The sequence below is a fragment of the Crocuta crocuta genome, unplaced genomic scaffold (assembly GCF_008692635.1).
Source record: "Crocuta crocuta isolate KB4526 unplaced genomic scaffold, BGI_CrCroc_1.0 scaffold11, whole genome shotgun sequence".
NCBI lineage: Eukaryota > Metazoa > Chordata > Mammalia > Carnivora > Hyaenidae > Crocuta > Crocuta crocuta.
In genome coordinates this window covers 1,431,544-1,450,681 of record NW_027528624.1, presented here as the reverse complement: position 1 = coordinate 1,450,681, position 19,138 = coordinate 1,431,544, and the positions used below count along the sequence as shown (strand labels likewise).

At 40.1% G+C, this 19,138-nt stretch overlaps 1 protein-coding gene across 1 annotated transcript in view; it reads left to right on the top strand.

Annotated features, from left to right (window-relative positions):
• Positions 1-7,064: 7,064 nt before the first annotated feature.
• Positions 7,065-19,138, top strand: part of TFB1M (transcription factor B1, mitochondrial) — a 72,994-nt gene continuing 60,920 nt past the window's right edge. The window contains exons 1-2 of the mRNA XM_077755102.1: positions 7,065-7,295; positions 10,068-10,219. Coding sequence (XP_077611228.1) covers positions 7,160-7,295; positions 10,068-10,219 — 288 coding nt within the window. The 5' untranslated portion in view covers positions 7,065-7,159. The remainder of the gene's footprint in view (positions 7,296-10,067; positions 10,220-19,138) is intronic.

Below are 19,138 nucleotides of genomic sequence, written 5' to 3'. Positions count from 1 at the left end.
TACTTGTTAAAATATTACAATAGGGTACAGTCACCCCTGTTGTGCTGTATTTTAATAGATGTTTTCAGGTTCCCTAAGCACCTCCACATGGTACGGGAGCCACACTGGATTCTCCCACGGAACTCCCTAGAAGTCCTCATCAACTAGCAACCAAGGAATTGTGCTTGGACTGAAAGGAGCCTCCAGGGTCCTGATGTAGTTCCAGGACCTCTGCCATCCTTGCTGATTGTGAGACATTGACTGCCACCTCTTGGTCAGTGCATTAACAGACACGTAGAGAGGAAAGGCAGCAGTTGCTAGCTCCGGGTTTGTTCTACCAAAATGGACCCTTTTGAGGAAATGTGTTGATATGACAGTTATTTAGACTATGCTAGGGGTGCCTGGCTGGCTCGGTTCATTTAGTGTCCGACTCCTGATTTCAGCTCTGGTCATGATCTCAGAGTCGTGAGACTGAGCCCCAAGTCAGGCTCTGCACGGGGCTGTGGAGCTTGCTTAGGACTCTCTCTGCCCTTTCCCCATACATGTGCATGCACATGTGCACTCTCTCTCTCTCTCAAAAAAAAAAAAAAAGGCTCTTCCAGAAATAAAATATTAGAGAAGCAATGTAAAAGCTAACTTTATGGAAAAGTAATCAAAGGTCAAATTAGCTTTCTTTCCTGTTAGTATTTGACAAGAAAAGTTCAAGCTGAGGAGGTAACCTTACTGATCACAGATGGAAAAAAAGACGGCAACCAAAAAGTAGAAGGTAGAAAAACTACATGTGCAGCAAGAGAGAGGAAACAAGAACTTGTCATGCCTCAGGGACGAAGAAGACCAGCACGGCTGTAGCTTACTGGGAAGAGGCTGGAGAGACACAATGGCCAGATGAGGCTTGTTAAGGCCACAGCAAGCGATTGGAGTTTTATTTTAAATGCAATTGGAGGCCCCTGAAGGGTTGAACACAGATGACTGAAGGGATCCAACTTACAGTTGTAAGATCATTTTGCAGCTAAATATAAATGGATTGTAGAGGAAGAGGACTGGAGGCTATTGCAAGGATGTCCATGAAAGATGCCGGCCACGCAAACGTGGAAGCGGGAGTCAGCTTGAGATCTGTTGTCGAGATGTGTCTTCAGGTGTGAAGATGGTGATAGGGTATGGTGGTGAGGGGAGGCAGAGAGAGACTTGGGTTTCTGGAGTTACTGTAGGGAATAGTTGGTGGAGAAACAAAGCTTCAGGGGGAAAAGCAGGCATTTGATTTGAACACATCCTGACTGAGGCATCTGAGAGAACTTGCGGCACATAAAGCAGCCAGTTATAAATGCAGGTTTGGAGCTGGAAATACATTTGAGAAGCATCAGTATAAAGGTGGCATGGAATCCATGAAAATTAATGAGATCGTCTAGGAAGAAGCAGGAGAGACAGAGGAAAAAAAGATCTCGCGCTGAGCCCTGAGAAATCATATACTTGAGAGTTGGGGTAGAAGAGAAGTCAGCTCATGAGGCTTTAGTAGAAGTTGAAAGAACAGACTACTCCAAAGAGAGGTCAACTGCCAGCCATTGCAGGAGTCAACAGAGCCGAGAGTGGAAGTGTGTGGATGTTACAGTCACATTGTCTGAGTTTGAGCTGCTTCTCTCAGTGAAGAGCGATATGAACTTGGACACTCAACTTCTCTGTGCTCCGGTTTCCTCATTAGTGAAAGGGGACAGACAATAGGTTTAAAAAGTTAATATGGGCACAGCACCTAGAATTTGGCAGGCTATGTAGAAAGCATTGCTAAATCGAACTGTTAGTACACATTAACTTACCTATTCTGGTAAGTGTCCTTTGGATTTGGAAACATAGGGATCCTTGGGACTCTTGATGATAGTCATGTTAGAGGTAAGGATGGACTGGGCTGGGGAATGGACAGGAAATGAGGAACAAGGGGGCTTCCTCTTCTTCAAGATGAGGCTAAAGTGGGAGGGCCAACAGTGATTTTCCCCCCTCCTTCCTCCTGAGCATCCACTGTGACATCTCAAGCAGGAATGGCCCATCTAGACCCTCATCTCAGCTGAAGGGGGGATGTTGCCCACTTAGACTTCTGACGAGGATGTCAGCCTGGTCCGAGTTCCCAAACTGGAGAAACATCATCATCAACTGGGAAAACAATAAGAAGGCTTGTTCTAGGTCACTTCACCCAATTGCTGAAACTCTCTAGGGGAAAGATAGTTCAAATCTGAAATGCAGAGGATAGTGAGGAAAGTATTAATTTGGTATGATTAATTTGGGAAGTCTCATAGGGTGGAGGAATATGGTGAAGTCCAACAGCACTCTGAAGACACCAGGCTCCATGTGGCCCAAAAGGGAAATGAGAAGGTGCCAAAATCCCACTCTGGCTCTCCCGATCAAGGTTGAGCAAGTCTTCCCCTACCTTCTTCCTTTTGTTTTCACCTGCTCCTTCTCTATTCTCAGAAGAATAGGCAGCCAGTGGCTGTGAATGAATTCCAACTTACTAACTTGTACAGAAAAAGGCAGATCACAGGCCCAAGTGGGCCCGGAGGCACTGCCTTTCTCCTGTGGCCTCTGTCTATACCATTTGGTTTCTGGGGCTCAAGGTAGCAATGGTCAAGGAGAGGGGACCTAGAACAGAGAAAGAAGGATTAGGTGTGGCCTTATTTATTAGTCCACTCACTGTCCTTTTGCCGTGGAGGGACAGAGCTGTCAACAAGATGCCCAGAGAGGTCCCTAACTGGTTGAACCCAGAGCCACTCCATTCCCAGCGCAGTTTGGTCCCGCATCAATTTTTAAATGCATGGAAAAGCCTTAAAGGCAAATGTACTCATGTTCACAGTTTTATTTATTCTTACCTTTTTTTTCCAATTCAATGTTGAGGTGTAGACCAAAAACTATTAGTATAATAAAGACTAATTATTTTTACAATGCCTTTAGCATGTGATTTTTTTTTCTTAGCTCACAAAAAAGGTTTTGCTTTATTGTGCAGGGAAAAAAAACAAACCCTACATACAGCCCTCTGAGTCACCCTGAGTCAAAAAGGTGGTCTATCCTCATCACCTCATTAGGATACTTGACAATAATTCACACATCTTTGGAGATGATCAGCAGGCTTTCAAATGCTGCCTGGGTTAGTGATAAACACTATATTTTTAAAAATAGTGTAACTGTTAGATTGTTCCCTGGAGCAATTAGCCGGTGTTGCTTGCCTTACAATGCCCTGCTTCTATCCCCAGAGACTAAGCATTTGGTCTGTCTGCTCAGAATTATCGTGTATTTCCTTCTTCCCTCTACAAAGGTCACCAGATTCCTTTGTGAACAGTGGGCATCAAACAGCCATTAAAAAATAAAAAGAAACCTAAATATGTACACAATGCAGCTGTTAATATTTCTCAAGAGCACCGAGTCGTATTGAGTCATATTATATGAAATTATAAAATACTATCAGCAAAGGGCACTTTAGATACCATCGTAGTCATTTTGTAAAGTTCAATTTGGCAATTCCAGGCTGCATTTAATTTTCTCTGAAAATTCCCACACGGCAGAAAGATACTGCTCTTTGTGGCTTTCAAGTCTATTTCAGAGACCTGTAAAACCACCACCTTTTGGAATTAGCACTTTTCCTATAAATAGACACTACATCACTTATACCAAATAAAGTTACATATGTGTTTTCGTTAATATAAATACTAAAATAGTAGGCCGTTTTCCTATATAACTATTCTGGGATTTATGAAAATTAGAATTCTGCATTACAGTTTTGTCTGAACCATTTGTAGTTCTTCATCTTCACTGATAGGGGGGGCTAGTAATTTCTGTATTAATTATAATATTTTAGCATGGTAAAATCTATATCTAGATGCAGCAGATACTTCAAAGCTTCAAAACTGATGAAACTGCATACTTCTCTTTTAAGGGATAAAACTGTTTGCATTAATATGTGAAATATACTACTAAAACACCCCCTGCTGATTTCATAGGCTTTGCAGGGAGTTATGCATAATTTTCTGAAAATTAAAGGACTGAGGATCAGTATTTATGAGATCTCAAGAACTATTAAAAACTTGGAAGAGTCTCCTAAAATGGAATTTTAAAAATTCAGCTCAACAGTTATTTAACACATGCCAGAGGTAAAACAGCAGAGTAGACTCAGAAGGTCAGAGTTAGAAATTCAGCGGCATGCTTACCCACACCATAATCGTGCTCATCTAATGTCTTTGTAAACCTGCAACACAGAATTGAAATGAGAATTAAGTGAAATAACTTGGGAAACTGTTTTGTAAATAATAGGATGTAACCTCAGAAATGCAGACTGTTGAGTGTAGCATGCGATAAGACAAGAATTCTCCTATTTAGATGTGAGGATCAATTCTGTGGAATCCACAAATTCTTCAAGTAAATGTGTTTTTACTCCTTTTAATTTTGTTTGTGTTTTTACCTTGGTGTTATTCTTTTTAAAAAAGTTCATGGAGCACATTCTAGATCTTCGAAATATCCTCCTTGCAACTGCCATGCAACATATATATTCAAGATGCATTAGTGCCAAGTAATTCAGCTTCATTTGTTTCCAAGTTATTGAAAACAGATACAAACTGACTCTAACATGTAGCTTCTGTGTTCTTCCGAGAGAAGGGCAAGGCGCATGGGCAAAAATTCTGAGCAGAGATTTGGTAGTAATGTAGATCTAGAAACCTGATAAGAAAATCATTACATGGTACACCATAACCTTAGTAAGGTGAACTTTTAAGAAAACAGAATCCTGCCAGTCTGCATTAAGAGCAGTGATTTAACACCCTGCATCATTTGTACTGATGTTGCAGCTTTGCAGGTATTTATTGTAATTTAGTTACATAGCCATATGAAAACTGTAAACTGAAGCTTATACTGAGATTCATATTCCATTTATTTAAATAAAATTTTAGGGGCGCCTGGGCGGCTCAGTTGGTTAAGCATTCGACTTCTGCTCAGGTCATGATCTCATGGATTGTGAGTTCACATCCCACATCTGGCTCTGTGCTGACAGCTCAGACCCTGGAGCCTGCTTCAGATTCTGGGTCTCCCTCTCTCTCTGCCCCTCCCCCCTCATGCTCTGTCTCTCTCTGTCTCAAAAGTAAATAAACATTAAAAACTTTTTAAAAATAACATTATAAAAGTAACATCCATTAGTTAAAAATACTTTAATACTTGAGGGGTGTGGCCCATGATATCAGAACTCAGAAAAGAAAAAATTCTAGTTAAATCTTCTTTCTGTACTTTGCTCTGTGATCCTGGGTAAGTCAAATGACCTCCTTCACAGTAAAATAAGGAAAGCAATCTTGTTCACATAGGAACACTCTGAGGGAGTAAATGAAATAATTAATGTAACTCTGAATGACTGTAGTCCCAGGTATAGTATGTTGTGGAAAATAAGGACACTGAATCAAGAGAGTTCAGGCTTTCAAACTACATTTTATACTGCCTTGGGCCAATGGCCTTACCTCTATGAGAGTCACCCCCCAATTTTCTTAAGCTAGGAGGTGTGTCAGATGATCTCACAGTTTTTAATATAGGTGTAACAGAAAGTGGTTGGGTTTCCCATTGAGATTTCAATGGAAATTCCATTGATTTGATTTCACTCATATCATATCCCCAGTTACTTGGTTTTCTATTAGCTTGATTTTAAGCTTACTTCTCAGAAAAATAAAAAATGTTGTGATTTTTTGCATTTTCAATGCAGCGATTTACAAAAACAGGGCCAGAAAAGCTAAATTCCCTTATCTAGCAGAGAGATTTCAGTCTTTCTTTGCTTTTTTTTTTCTTGTTATAATAGAAAGACAAAACTCATTCAATGTACTTAGATGTAACCAATCACGGCAAGTCAAACCTCTCTACCTTGACTACAACTGCTTAAAAGGCAGGCTCTGGACACAGACTTGTGGATTAAAATCCTGATTCCACTACTTATTAGCCCTACAGCCTAGGAAAAAATTGCTGAACCTCTCTAAGCCTCTATCTTTGTAACAATGATAATAGTTGCAAAGCACTCAGCTGTGAAGCCTGGTATTTTGGGAAATTTAGCTATTATTAGTATTGTCATGTTTATTTCCCTTCCTCTTTATCCTTACGTTTCCGGTTACTGCAAGAAGGGAGCATCGTAGGGCAATAAGAAAGCTTTGGGAAAGTAAACAAGGAGTGGCAACCGGTACTCAATGCAAAGGCAGAAGACTAGAAAGAACAGCCACCACACAGGTCCAGAAACTTAGACTGGATGTGGACTCCATAATTTTCTAGCTTTGTGGATATCAATTAATTTATATCACCTAAGTTTTTGTTTCCTTCCCTCAGACCTGAGACTAAGAATACTTACATCATGGCACTAGTGAAAAGCTCAACAACCGTTATTCGATATACACTAAAACACTTCCTAAACTCTCAACAAGGCGGCTTTTCTCGTTGACAGGATACGTTTAGAAGGGTCAGAAAAACTGGATTGTACTTCTAGCGTTCTCACTATTCACTGTGCTCAGATTGTTTAACCTTCTGGGCCGCGATCACCTGCTAGATCATTAGAGCAGTAACGGCCACCATTGACTGCGGGCTTGCCACATGCCGTGCATTGCACTATGTTCTGAATCTGCACACTTGGCGACTTTCTCACTTAGTGCTTGCAATTTTAAGGCAGATACATCCATTTCACAGATGAAAAAACTAAGGCGGAGAGAAGTTAGAAACCTTCCATCCGGCACCTGCAGTGCTAAGGTTCTAAAAACAGATACCATAAAAGAGAATTGTTAGCCACCAATAGTTTTGCCTCTAATCACTGTCTTTCCCACGATTACCCACAGAGGGGAACTAGGCTCGTCCAAGCGCCAGGAGAATTCGCCAAGGCGTGAGCGGGGCTNCTGGCTGGGCCCCGCCCCGCCTCGCCCCGCCCCCCGGGCCGCTCTCCCACCAGGAGAGGCCCCGCCCACAGGAGGAAAAGCAGCACGCACCCAGCCTGCACCGCGCTTAGCTAGACGCGGAGCAGGAGCTCCGTGTGCGCCCGGATTTCCGGTCTGTCCTCTTCGCTTCCGGCGGGGTTCTCCGGCCAATGAGATGAACTTGGGGGCGGGCCTTAATGCTCCCGGCTCCCACCCCGCCGTCCCCGGTGACTTAAGAACAGCGCGGAAAAAATCAGCTAAGAGGCCTTGGTGGTTCCTTGGGGCACATGATGGCTGCTTCTGGGACGCTGAGCACTTTCCGTCTTCCGCCGTTGCCCACGATTCGAGAAATCATTAAGTTGTTCAAGCTGCAAGCAGTGAAGCAGCTATCCCAGAACTTTCTCCTGGACTTGAGGCTGACAGGTGGCTGTCTTCTCAGTGACACCCCCCCGTCCCCCGCCGCTGTCTCCCCGGAATCGCTGGGGACGCGGTCCCGGGGTCTGCGCGCCGACCCTGCGGGCGGGTATCGGGTCAGGCGGGGTGCAGTGGGCCTTAGTGTAGGTCCTTCTACCGCTCGGTGCCAGGAGAAATCCGGAGCGCCGCCCAGAGACGCGGGGAACGCGTTTGCTTGCTGAAGGGCGTGCTCGGGGGCGGGGGTCGTGGGCCCCGGCAGGCAGGTGGGGCCGACGTCCGCGGAGGCAGGGGGCGCGAATCGTGACAGGCGCTGTGCGTGAACACTAGCTTTGCTTTTCATGCAGTCCGAAGTTAGAATTTAAATTAGTGCGGGGCGGTTTTCGAGAACACGTCGAAGAGTGTATCGTTTACGGGATCATTTATTTAAACGTTTGCTTGGTGAGCCTAAAACCCTCGGGGGCGCAAACATTCAGTAAAATACACATCAAACAAGCTACTGGGTGCTAGTGGGGGAGGGAACAAGGCAAAGTCTGTCCGCATGGAGCTTAAGTGTCTTCTTTAGTAAGCTTCCATTGTTCCCACCCCGGATTTTAAGTCGCTTTTTAGGTGGTAAGGTTTACGTGCAATTTAGTGAACTAGTTTGAGATGCAGTTTGATGACGAACGTATGCTTTTGTTTAACCATCACTCCTATGTCGGTGATTTCTTCTAAAAGTTGAGGTTGCAAGAAATCCCTGCCTTACAAATGTGCTCACTAATTCACTGTTGGAGTACCGTATTCGATATTGATATTCCATTTGGCTCCTTTCAGAAGCTGACAAGATCAGCGAATCTTACCCAAGAAGTTCATTTTCCATTAAATGAAGTATATTACAAAGCACAATAATTGGATGTGGAATCTTTATTCTGCCAGTAGAAGTATGACTTCGAGTAAAATCACTAAGCTTCAGTTTCTTGTCTGTTACTTGGAGGAGGGGCCCTGCTGCCAGAGCTTTTAAGGGCCACCTGCTTCTAAAATTCTTCAGTTCTGGTAATGACCAGAACCAGCCTTGCCAGTTGTTGGTCACATATGATAGACATAAAGCACCATTCTCAAGACTGAAAATATAGGACTTTATATGTGTATTTTTAAACGTTTATTTTGAGAGAGCACGGGGGCGTGGGGGGAGGGTGGGGGGGTGCTGGTGGAGGGAGAAAGAGAATCCCAAGCAGGCTCTCATCCCAGTTCAAGCACAGAGCCCCTCTTGGCTCCATCCCGCGACTATGAGATCATGACCTGAGCCAAAATCAAGAGTTGGAAGCTTAACCAACCCAGCCACCCAAGTGTCCCCATCTTTATATTTTTAAGATAAAAAAAATTTCTTCATATATAATATCTCTTGTGAGTCTTTATTCACCCCTAGGAATAAATTCTGGAATCTCAGTATTCCCTCTTCTCTGAGAACCAGAGTGAAGGGAGATTAAAGTACTTGCTGAGGTGGGAAGGTCAGGTGGGAGCAGATGCTGGGTGAATTGGCAGTGCCTCTTTGATATTCATTTGTATTTGAATGTGTGTGAAAAACTTGAGGGCAGAGACCTTGCCCTCCCTACTGTGCAAGCTCTCTATTTAAAAACAATGAGAATATTGAATTCATTAATGCCTTTTCCTTCTGAAAAGGATAATAATAGTCTCTGTTCCTTCTGAAGGGCCTTGGTCTGTAGTGGAGGAAGGATTGCTTTAGAATTTACACCTGAGCCGGAGTCCCTTCTCTCTCATTTGCTTTCTAAATGACCTTACGCAAATGAAACAAATTAAAAGTTAAATTGGGATAGTAGTTCTCAGTGTTGGAAGGATTGTTGAGATGCCTATGAGAAAGCATGTGAAGCACCTAAAACAAATGGTTGGTGAGCATATGCTAATTCCCCCCCAGACAGTTAAAAGGCAAACTATTTTTAGATGGTTGAAAGAGTATTACTGCATTTAAGCCTACAAAAATGGTACTATTCCATCTCAACGAACACTGCAGACAAATGCTGGTCTGTTTTCAGTGGCTAAATTTCCACTATCCCGGGAGCCCCAGTTACTTGGGTTTTAGTATCTCTGTCAATAAGACCAGCCCGTTGTATGTTATTCCAGAAGTGATGATTGGTTACCATAATCCTTTTCATGATTTCCTAATGTCTGCTGACTTACAGAGGTTGATTAATTCAAAGCATGAACTTTTCCATATCAATTTGCATATTTGCAAAGCTTTAAAACCCTCCAAGGATAAGTTTAGCTTTTTCCCTAAAAATGACCAAACTCTATAAATTTCTGCTAGTCCTGTGATCTAGGAACTTGTTGCTACGGCCATATTGACCAACTAGATGCCTATAAGTAAAAAGGAGACTGCCATTACTTTCTGCTTTTGTATTTATAACTAAGAGTATTGGAAACAATGTGAAACTAGTCTTATTCAAATATTCAGTATCTGGTGACTGTAGAGAGATGGTCCGTTCTTAGGAATGGATTGGTTTGGCAGATCGAAAATACAGTGTTAACTACATATAAGTTAGGAAAGTTTGTCATGATAATCCTATTTTTCCTAAGGGACTGATACAGTTCAACTATAATGTAGAAATATTGGATGGTGTACAAACTACATGTTTGTAGGTTTAGGCTAGGAGTTAAATAGCTAGATAAATATGGTATAAATGATTAGTTGAGTAATGGTGGATAAGAATTTGTAGAGATGATTTTTTTGTTAAATTCTAGACGTTGACATTTGTCAAGATATTAAAACTTTTTTTCTTTTTTCCCTAGATAAAATTGTAAGGAAAGCTGGCAATCTGACAAATGCTTATGTTTATGAAGTGGGCCCTGGGCCAGGAGGAATCACAAGATCCATTCTCAATGCCAATGTGGCTGAACTTTTGGTGGTTGAAAAGGATAGTCGATTTATTCCTGGATTACAGGTGAGATACTTAAAATGTCTTTTCTAGGAGGTAAAAATCCAATTTAAATCTTCAGGCTATGATTCTTTAACCTGAGGATCTCCAAAGATCATATAGGTTGCTTCTCAGACTGTGGATCTTAGATCCTTTTCCAGAGATTCTCATCCTGTCTCTGGAGAGGTCTAGGAATTGCATTTCTTTCGTNATTTCTGAGAGAAATAGAAACCGCGTGAGCAGGGGAGGGTCAGAGAGAGAGGGAGACACAGAATCTGAAACAGGCTCCAGGCTCTGAGCTGGCTGTCAGCACAGAGCCTGATGTGGGGCTCAAACCCATGAACCGTGAGATCATGACCTGAGCCGAAGTCAGATGCTTAACCAACTGAGTCACCCAGGCACCCCTCCATGGGAGTTCTTGAGAGCTAACTTCTAATTAGGAGAAATCTTGGAAGTTTCTAAAAACTGGTAGCATTTGAATATATTCTTGAAGATTCAGAAGAAACTCAACTTGGCAAAGATGGTGGGAAGAACATTTCAGATGGAGGAAATGTTTGGAGTAAAAGCAGTGAGGAAATACAGAGGTCAGGCCTCACCACCTACTGTGCCCATCCCCTTAGCCAGAGTTCCTGTTAGAGTGTGTGCTAAGTTTCTAGGCCAGCCTAAAGGAAATTTTCTCTCCTGTCTTTCCTACCTTTTTTCTTCTTTGTTTTCTTCTTTCCTTCTCTTCTCCTTATTTCTTTTTTTATGTCCTTTTTTTTTTTTTTTTTAACATTTATTTATTATTAAGAAACAGAGACAGAGCATGGGGGGGTGGGGGGAGAGGCAGAGAGAGGAGGAGACACAGAATCTGAAGCAGGCTCCAGTCTCTGAGCTGTCAGCACAGAGCCTGATGCGGGGCTTGAACCCACAAACTGCCAGATCATGACCTGAGCTGAAGTTGGACGCTTAACCCACTGAGCCACCTAGGCACCCAGAGGAATTGCATTTCTAACAAGCATCTCCACATGGTCTGCTGACCACTACTTGAATAAACCTGCTTTATGCGTTAATGTTAAATGAGTTGTTTTGTGTGACCTACTTTTTAAGTCTAATAACCATACATGTTCTGGCCCATTCCTTCAAAACTAAGTAAACTAATTAATGCCAATAATGACCCAGTTATTGGCATGACTTCTGAGAACTTCATTTAGATTCAGAAAATCCCTTCTATAAGCAAAAGATGGAGAAAGCCTGGGTTCTTTTAGACTAACTTGTTAAGCTTAGGCATTTGCTAAGAATTTTTTAGATGAAGAAATGACATTGTACCACTGTACACATAGATTTAAGATGAGGTTTGAATGAAATCAAACAGTAGGTGCTATTATATGAGAACAATTTGAGGGGGCTGGGCATGTTTCCCTGGAGAAGAGGAGATTTGAATGAGGGGATTCATAGCTGCCTGTGAAAGGTGGCAGTGAGGAGGACAGCTTATTTTGATTTCTAGAAAAGAAAAAACCCAAATACAAATAAGTGAGAATTGAGGGAGGCAGATGTGGATTTAAAGTAAGGTGGGACTTCTGTTTTTTAAATGGTGGCAAACAACGAAACCCATTATATCAGGGATATTGTAAAGGGAATTCTTCACAGGGGGCACTTAATGGCTTAAGGGCCTTTTGTTTGATTCCTCTGTAATTCTGAAACTTTAGAAGAGCCCTTAGCTTTTGGCTTAGATAAGTAGCAATTTATTGAGTCTAAAAGAAAAATAGTTAGCTGCGTTATTACTTTCATACAAGAGGCAAATTGGTTTAAAATTGGTACGTTCTAAGGCTTGTGGACGCAATGGTTGAAAAATGTTCAATTTCTGCCAGAACAGTTTGAGGAAATTTGTTTGAAAATCTAGGGCTTTGTGTGCATACAATGGATTTTTTTTTTAAAGGAGTTTTTATTTATCAGATTTTGTTATTTGGCTACCTCTAGTTTTTTGCTTTAAAAAGTTATATGTAGTTTCATATTTCCAGTTTTTTGACAGAATTAGATTTATAACTTAATTTTGGGATTGTCTTATAGTGCGTATTCCTTGATCAAATGTGGAATTTAATACTGATTTTTGCTTTGAACTACTTTCTTCTTTTAAGAACTATACTTCAGTTATAAGTGAAAGTGGGACTATTTTATTTTTAGTGAGATCATCCAATAATTTCAGGTTTTTTTCTTTTTTCTTTTTCTTTTTTTTTTTTTTTAAGTTTTATTTATTTTGAGAGAGAGCAAGAGCGAGCGCCAGCAAGGATGAGCAGGGGAGGGGCAGGGAGAGGGAAAGAGAGAATCCCAAGCAAGGCTCCATGCTGTCAGTGTGGAGCCTGATGAGGGACTCAAACTCACAAACTGAGATCCTGACCTGAGCTGAAATCAAGAGTCAGTAGCTTAACCAACTCAGCCACCCAGGTGCCCCTCAGGGTTTTTCATCTAGCCCTTTCTGGACATGAGGAATACTCTTCTGAGTTTATTGCCCTTGAAGAGACTTCTAAGCCTCATTCTTGCCATCTGTTGTGTGTAATTTTTTTCTCATAAGGCAGGGAGGTGAATCAAAATTCTGTCCATCCCCACCATAATTTACATGTTCTCCTTTCTGATCCCAACTAAAGATCTTTGAAGAGGGACTATTTAAAAGCAGCTACACCCTTCTCTTTTCAACTGCCTGCCCCAGTCCCTGCACCTAACCCCTGCCTCGTTTTATTTGTCTCGTTAGATTGATCATCATCTGATACATTATCAGTATGTCCTTATTTGTTGTTGACCTCACCCCTCTGGAACGTACGTGCAAAGAGCACAGAGATTTTTGTGTGTTTCCTTCCCTCCTGTATCTCTACTACATGTAACAGTGCCTGGCTTATAGCAAATGTTCAGTAATGTCTTAAATGGGAAAATAAAAGGTTGACTTTATGTGTCTATCTAATCAGCCAACTAAGTGTGTCATTTTTTTTGTAATGTTTGTTTATTTTGAGAGAGGGCGCATGTGGGTGGGCCCCTGAACCGGCGAGGGGCAAAGAGAGAATCCCTAGCAGGCTCTGTGCTGTCAGTGCAGAGCCTGACACAGGGCTCTATCTCCCCACAGTGAGGTCGCTTAATAGTGAAAATGAATAATTGTGTGGCATTGATTATTTAAAAAGTTTTGTGATCTTTTTTTCCAAATGCAAAGATTTATTTCAAGGTAAATACTCTGCAAGAAAGGTGCATTTGTCTTACATGTGTAGAAGCAGCAAAATTCCTAGTGTCTTACATGTAGGAAAAGAATTTGCCTTAAAAAGAAATGTTGGGTACTAAAATATCAAATAGATTTCTTTTTCCTGTAAAGAAGGTTTCAATATATAAAACCACTTTCATTTAGATGTACTAAATTAATCATAAAACTGAATAAAGGCAGAAAGCATGATCTGTTTTTAAGGATTCCATTTTAGTGGTTTCTGAGCTGATAGAATTACTTTTTAAAGAAATTGTAATAACTTATAAAATGTCTTCTAGCTGAAAGTATGTCATTTGTGTCTAAACCAATTCTTACAATATCATCATAAGGCATCTTAGGATCTTGGGGGAATAACACAGTGCTAACATAGGGGTTTCACCATCAGCAGGTTGTAAGGTAAAAAACTTGTCTAATATGTGAAAGCATGATAATAGAGTTCTGCCTTAAAAGAACAGACTTCAGCATCAGATTGCCTGGGTTTGACTTCAGGCTCCACTGTTTACTGGGTGTCTGACTTTGGGCAGGTAACTATGTCTCTAGGCCTAAGTTTGCTTGTAGGATAGTAATGAGGATTAAATGAATGCCTCATACTTAGTTAACCATGCAATATATTTTTCGATATAAGCAATCAATTAAATTATTCTTGTGCCTTGGGCATTTCTATTAATTAAGGATTGATCACGAGACTGGTAATCTGGAAAGAGGTAGAGGAGAAAAATTATTCCTTTGGATCACTGGAAAGTAAATCCCTAGTGCTGTGGGAACGTTGGAGCTTTCTCCCACCTCCTTGAACCAGCATTGGACATCCAGGGTTTCTTTCTCTAAATATTGTAGCATTCTCTTGTGATTGTGCATGGGGGGGTGTTTATTATTTTTTAATTATTTGTTGTTACATTTCTGTGGCTGAGCGGATTCTCTCTGCTTTGGAGGGGAGTGAGCTTTTTTTGATACCTCAAAGAACTTGAAAACTTGATAAATTCTTCTCCCATTTCTGAATTGGAGATAACATCATAAATAATATGTTCTCCTTGAAGTAAGTAATCTGGGTTCTTCATTTTTTATTTTAAAGATTTTATATTTTGGGGCACCTGGGTGGCTCAGTCGGGTAGGCATCCGACTTCGGCTCAGGTCATGATCCTCACAGCTTTATGAGTTCGAGCCCGGTGTTGCGCTCTGTGCTGACAGTTCAGAGCCTGGAGCCTGCTTCAGATTCTGTCTTCCTTTGTCTCTGCTTCTCCCCTGCTCATACTCGCTCGCTCGCTCTCAAAATAAAAACAAATTTAAAGATTTTACAGGTTAATAACAATATTTATGGAGGGTTTACTGCACTAAGTACTTTATTTTTACAGCTGTATTGAGTTAGATGTTCAGTAAGCTGCACATACTGTTAAAAGTGTACAGATTACAGAGTTTTGACAAATACGTAATCTCATGAAACGATTACCACAATCAAGAAAACGAACATTCATCACCTTCAGGATTCCTCATGTTCCCTTATAGTCCATCCCTCCCTCCCCCCCTTGTCTTTGGCCAACTCTTAGGGCATTTCCGTTTTTTAGAATTTTATGTAAATGAAGTCATACGGTATGTGTTCTTTTCTCTCTGATGTCTTTTACTGAGCATAAGTATTTTGAGATCCATCCATGGTGCAGTTTTTATCAATAGTTAAAATTTTCATTGCTGACTAGTATTCCACTGTATGGATATACCAAATTTATAAATCCATTCCCAGTTGGTGGACTTGGAGTTGTTTTTATCTTTTGCCAATTACATGTAAAGCTGTCATTAACATTCACATGCAAGTCTTTGTGTGGATACCTACTTTGAGTTCTCTTGAATAAAGAGCTAGATGCGGGATGTCAGAATGTTAAGGCAGGTGTGTGTTAAGCTTCTTGTGAAACTACCAAACTGGTTTACAAGGTGCCTCTACCATTTATCATTCCTGCCAGCTGCGTGCGAGCGTTCGTGTGGCTTCACATGCTTCTCACGCTTGGTGTGGGCAGTCTTTTAAATTGTAACCATCCTAGTGAGTGTATAATAGTATCTTAATGGGGCTTTTATTTGCATTTTCCTAATCTGTACTTTGGGGCTTATTTTCATGTGTGTATTTGCCATCTGTATATCTTCTTTGGGGAATCGGGCAAATATCCGGACCATTTTTTGTTTTGGCTTCATATTACTGCATTGTAAGACGTCTTTATATAGTTCAGAGACAAGTATTTTGTACATGTTTTGTAATGCTTCCTCCTCAGATGTGACGGACTTTTTCATTTCCTTAGACATTTAACAGTGTCTTTCAAAGAGTAAAACTTAGCTTTAATTAAATACAAGCTTGTCAGTTTTTTTCCTTTTGAATTTGATGCCTTTTGTGTCTTATGTTAAAAATAATGGCCAAGGGATGCCTGGTTGACTCAGTTGGTTAAGCTTCTGACTTCGGCTCAGGTCATGATCTCACAGTTCATGGGTTCAAGCCCCGCGTCAGGCTCTGTGCTGACAGCTCAAGAGCCTGGAGCCTATTTCGGATTCTGTGTCTCCCTCTCTCTCTGACCCTCCCCTACTCGCTCACTCTCTCTCAGAAATAAGTAAAAAACAAACAAAGATTATGGCCAAAACAAGAGCTAAGAATTTTCCTGTTTTCTTTTAGGTGTTTTAAAGTTTTAGATTTTGCATATCGGTTTATGAAATATTTTGGGTTACCTTTTGTATGTAGTGTGAAGTGGGAGTAGAAGTTAATTTTTTTGCATCATTTGTTGAAAATTTTATCTTTTCCTTATTGAATTGGTTTGGTACTGTTGAACATCAGCTGGTCTTATGTACACTGATCTGTTTCTGGACTTTCAGCTCTTTTTTTTATTGTTCTAGATCTCTCTTTTCATTGATACCAACTTGTATTGATTACTGTAGTTCTAAAGTATAACTCGAGAACAGGTAATGTGAGTCTTCCAACCTTGCCTTTCCAAAATTATTCTTGCTATTCTACATCCTTTGCATTTCCATATAGTTTTAAAANAAGTGACAGGCTTCTGATCTTTAAATTTGGTATATCTCCCTGTTTATTTAGGTTTTCTTCAGTTTCTCTCAATAGTATTTTATAGTTCTAGGTATACAAGTCTTACACCTCTTTTGTCAAATTTACCCCTCACTGTGGCCTATTTTTTGATGCCATTGTACTTGGTATTGGTTTTTAATTTCAGTTTCCATTTGTTTGTTGCTATTATTTAGAAATCTCATTTGTTTTGGGAGTGGACTTTGTATCCTGCAGCCTTGCTGTGTGCACTTATTAGTGGCTATTTTGTAGAGATCTTAGGCGTTTCTGCATGTATTATTTCATCTGCAATAAATGCTGTTTTACCTCCTCTGTTTCAATCCATTTGCCTATTTGTTTTTGTCTTGGCTAGAATCTCTAGCACAGTTACACATCCTTGCCTGTTTCTGATCTCTGAGGGGAAGAATTCAGACTCTCACCATTAAGTATGATGTTAGCTGTAGGTTTTTCCTAGATCTCCTTTTTCAGGCTGAGGGAGATCCTTTCTGTTCCTAGTCAGCTGAGAGGTTGTGGTGCTTTGTTTGTTGTTTATTTTTGTTTTTTTCTTAAATAACGGATTTGCAAAAGTACTTTTTCTAAGTTTATTGACATAATATGGCTTTTTTTTTAAGTTAATATAGTGAATTATATTGATTTTTTTCCCCCTAATGGCAAACCAACCTGATATCTTTTCTCTCATTTCTAATATTAGTAATCAGTCTCCCTTTTCCCCCTATCAGTCTGACTACATATTGGTTAACTTTACTGATCTTCTGAAAAAACAACAAAAAAGCTTTTGATATTGATTTTTCTGTCTTGTGTTCTGTTTCCTATTTCACTGATTTCTGCTCTGATGTCTTTATTATGTTCTTCCTTCCATTTCCTTGAGGTTTAATTTGCTCTTTCTATAGTTTTTGAAGGTAGAAGCTGAGGTTTTCTCTTTGAAGCCTTTCTTATAGGTGTTAGTGCTATAAATATTCTTCTCCATACAACCTGAGTAGAAGCCTATAAATTTTGAGATGTGTTTTCATTTTTATTCATTCAAAATACTAATTTACTTAAAAATTTAGAGATACTAGACCTAAAGAAAGACTTTTAAAAGAAGTTGAGAATTCCCATATAAACCTTTACCTCCAGTTTCCCTTTTAATTTCTTAATTTGACTTCTTGGGGTATTTAGAAGTGTATCATTTATCTTGTTTTTCAGATATCTTTCTGTTACTAATTTTTAATTTAGTTCTGTTGTGATCAGAGAACATAACTTGCATGACTTGAATCATTTTAAATTAATTTATACTTGTTTTATGGTATAACACGTGATCTATCTTGGTAAAGGAAATGCATTCTTTTATTGGATGCTATGGAAAGTTCAGTTAGGTCAAGTTGGAATTACACAAGTCTTCTGTATCCTTCGTGATTTTCTACTCGTTCTATCCTTGATTAAGAGAAGGGTATTGAAGCCTCTGACTCTAATTGCAAAACTGTCAGTTTTGCTCTCATCTATTTTGAAACACTGTTATTAGGTCCATAAACCTTTAGGATTGTTATGTCTTCGTGATGAATTGGCTCCTTTCTCATTATGAATTATCATGAGCCTTGGTGATATTCTTTCCTCTAAAATCTACTTTGATAATAATACAAACATGCCACCTTTCTTTTGATTAATGTCAGAGTGATCTTCTTTTTCATCCTTTCCTGTATGTATTTAGATTTAAAGTGGGTTTCTTACGACAGCATATAGTTGGGTTTTGCTTTTTTATCCCCAATCTGACCATCTCTGCCTTGTGTACTAGTTTTCTATTGTTGCTGTAACAAGCTCCCACAAACACAACAGCTTAAAATGACATACATTCATTCTGTTACAGTTCTCAGGATTAGAAGTCTAAAATGAAGGTCAATAGGGCTGTGTTCCTTTTCTGGAGGCTTCAGGGGAGAATTGTTTCTTTGCCTTTTCCAGCTTCTGGAGGCCACCTGCATTCCTTCGCTCATGGACCTCTCGCTTCTACATCTGTCATTGACTTTAATCCTTCTGCCTCACTCTTATAAAGGCTTTTGTGATTGATTATGTTGGGTCCATCCAGATGATCTAGGATCATCTCCCCATTTTGAGATCTTTTAATCACATCTGCAAAGTCGATTTTGCCATATAAGGTAACAAAGTCATAGGGGTTAGGATGTGGACGTTTTGTGCGGCCAGTATTCAGCCTACTGCAGTTTTTATCTGTAACTCTTTGCTTTGTTATTTTTGTGGCTTATCGAAGGTATATAGCATACATCTTTAACATATCCCAGTTAATGTTCAGGTTATAAAATACCACTGCATGTAGAGTATACAAATCTTAGAATAATGTATTTGTGTTCTTCCCTGCCAGGCCTTTGTACTGTTGGTGGCATAGATTTCACTTCTCCATGGTGTAAACTTCAGTACAATGTTATTTTGTTCTAACAGTCAATTCTGTATTAATTAAAGAGGTTTCAATACAGTTGACCTTTGTACAATGTCGGGGTTAGAGGCACTGACCTCTGCATGATTGAAAATCACGTATAACTTTGGACTCCTCAGAAGCTTAACTAAAGCCTACTATTAACCAGAAGTCTTACCCATAACATAAATAGTCAGTTAACCCATTCTTTGTATGTTACATGTGCTATGTGCTATATTATTACAATAAAATAATCTAAAGAAAATGTTAAAATCA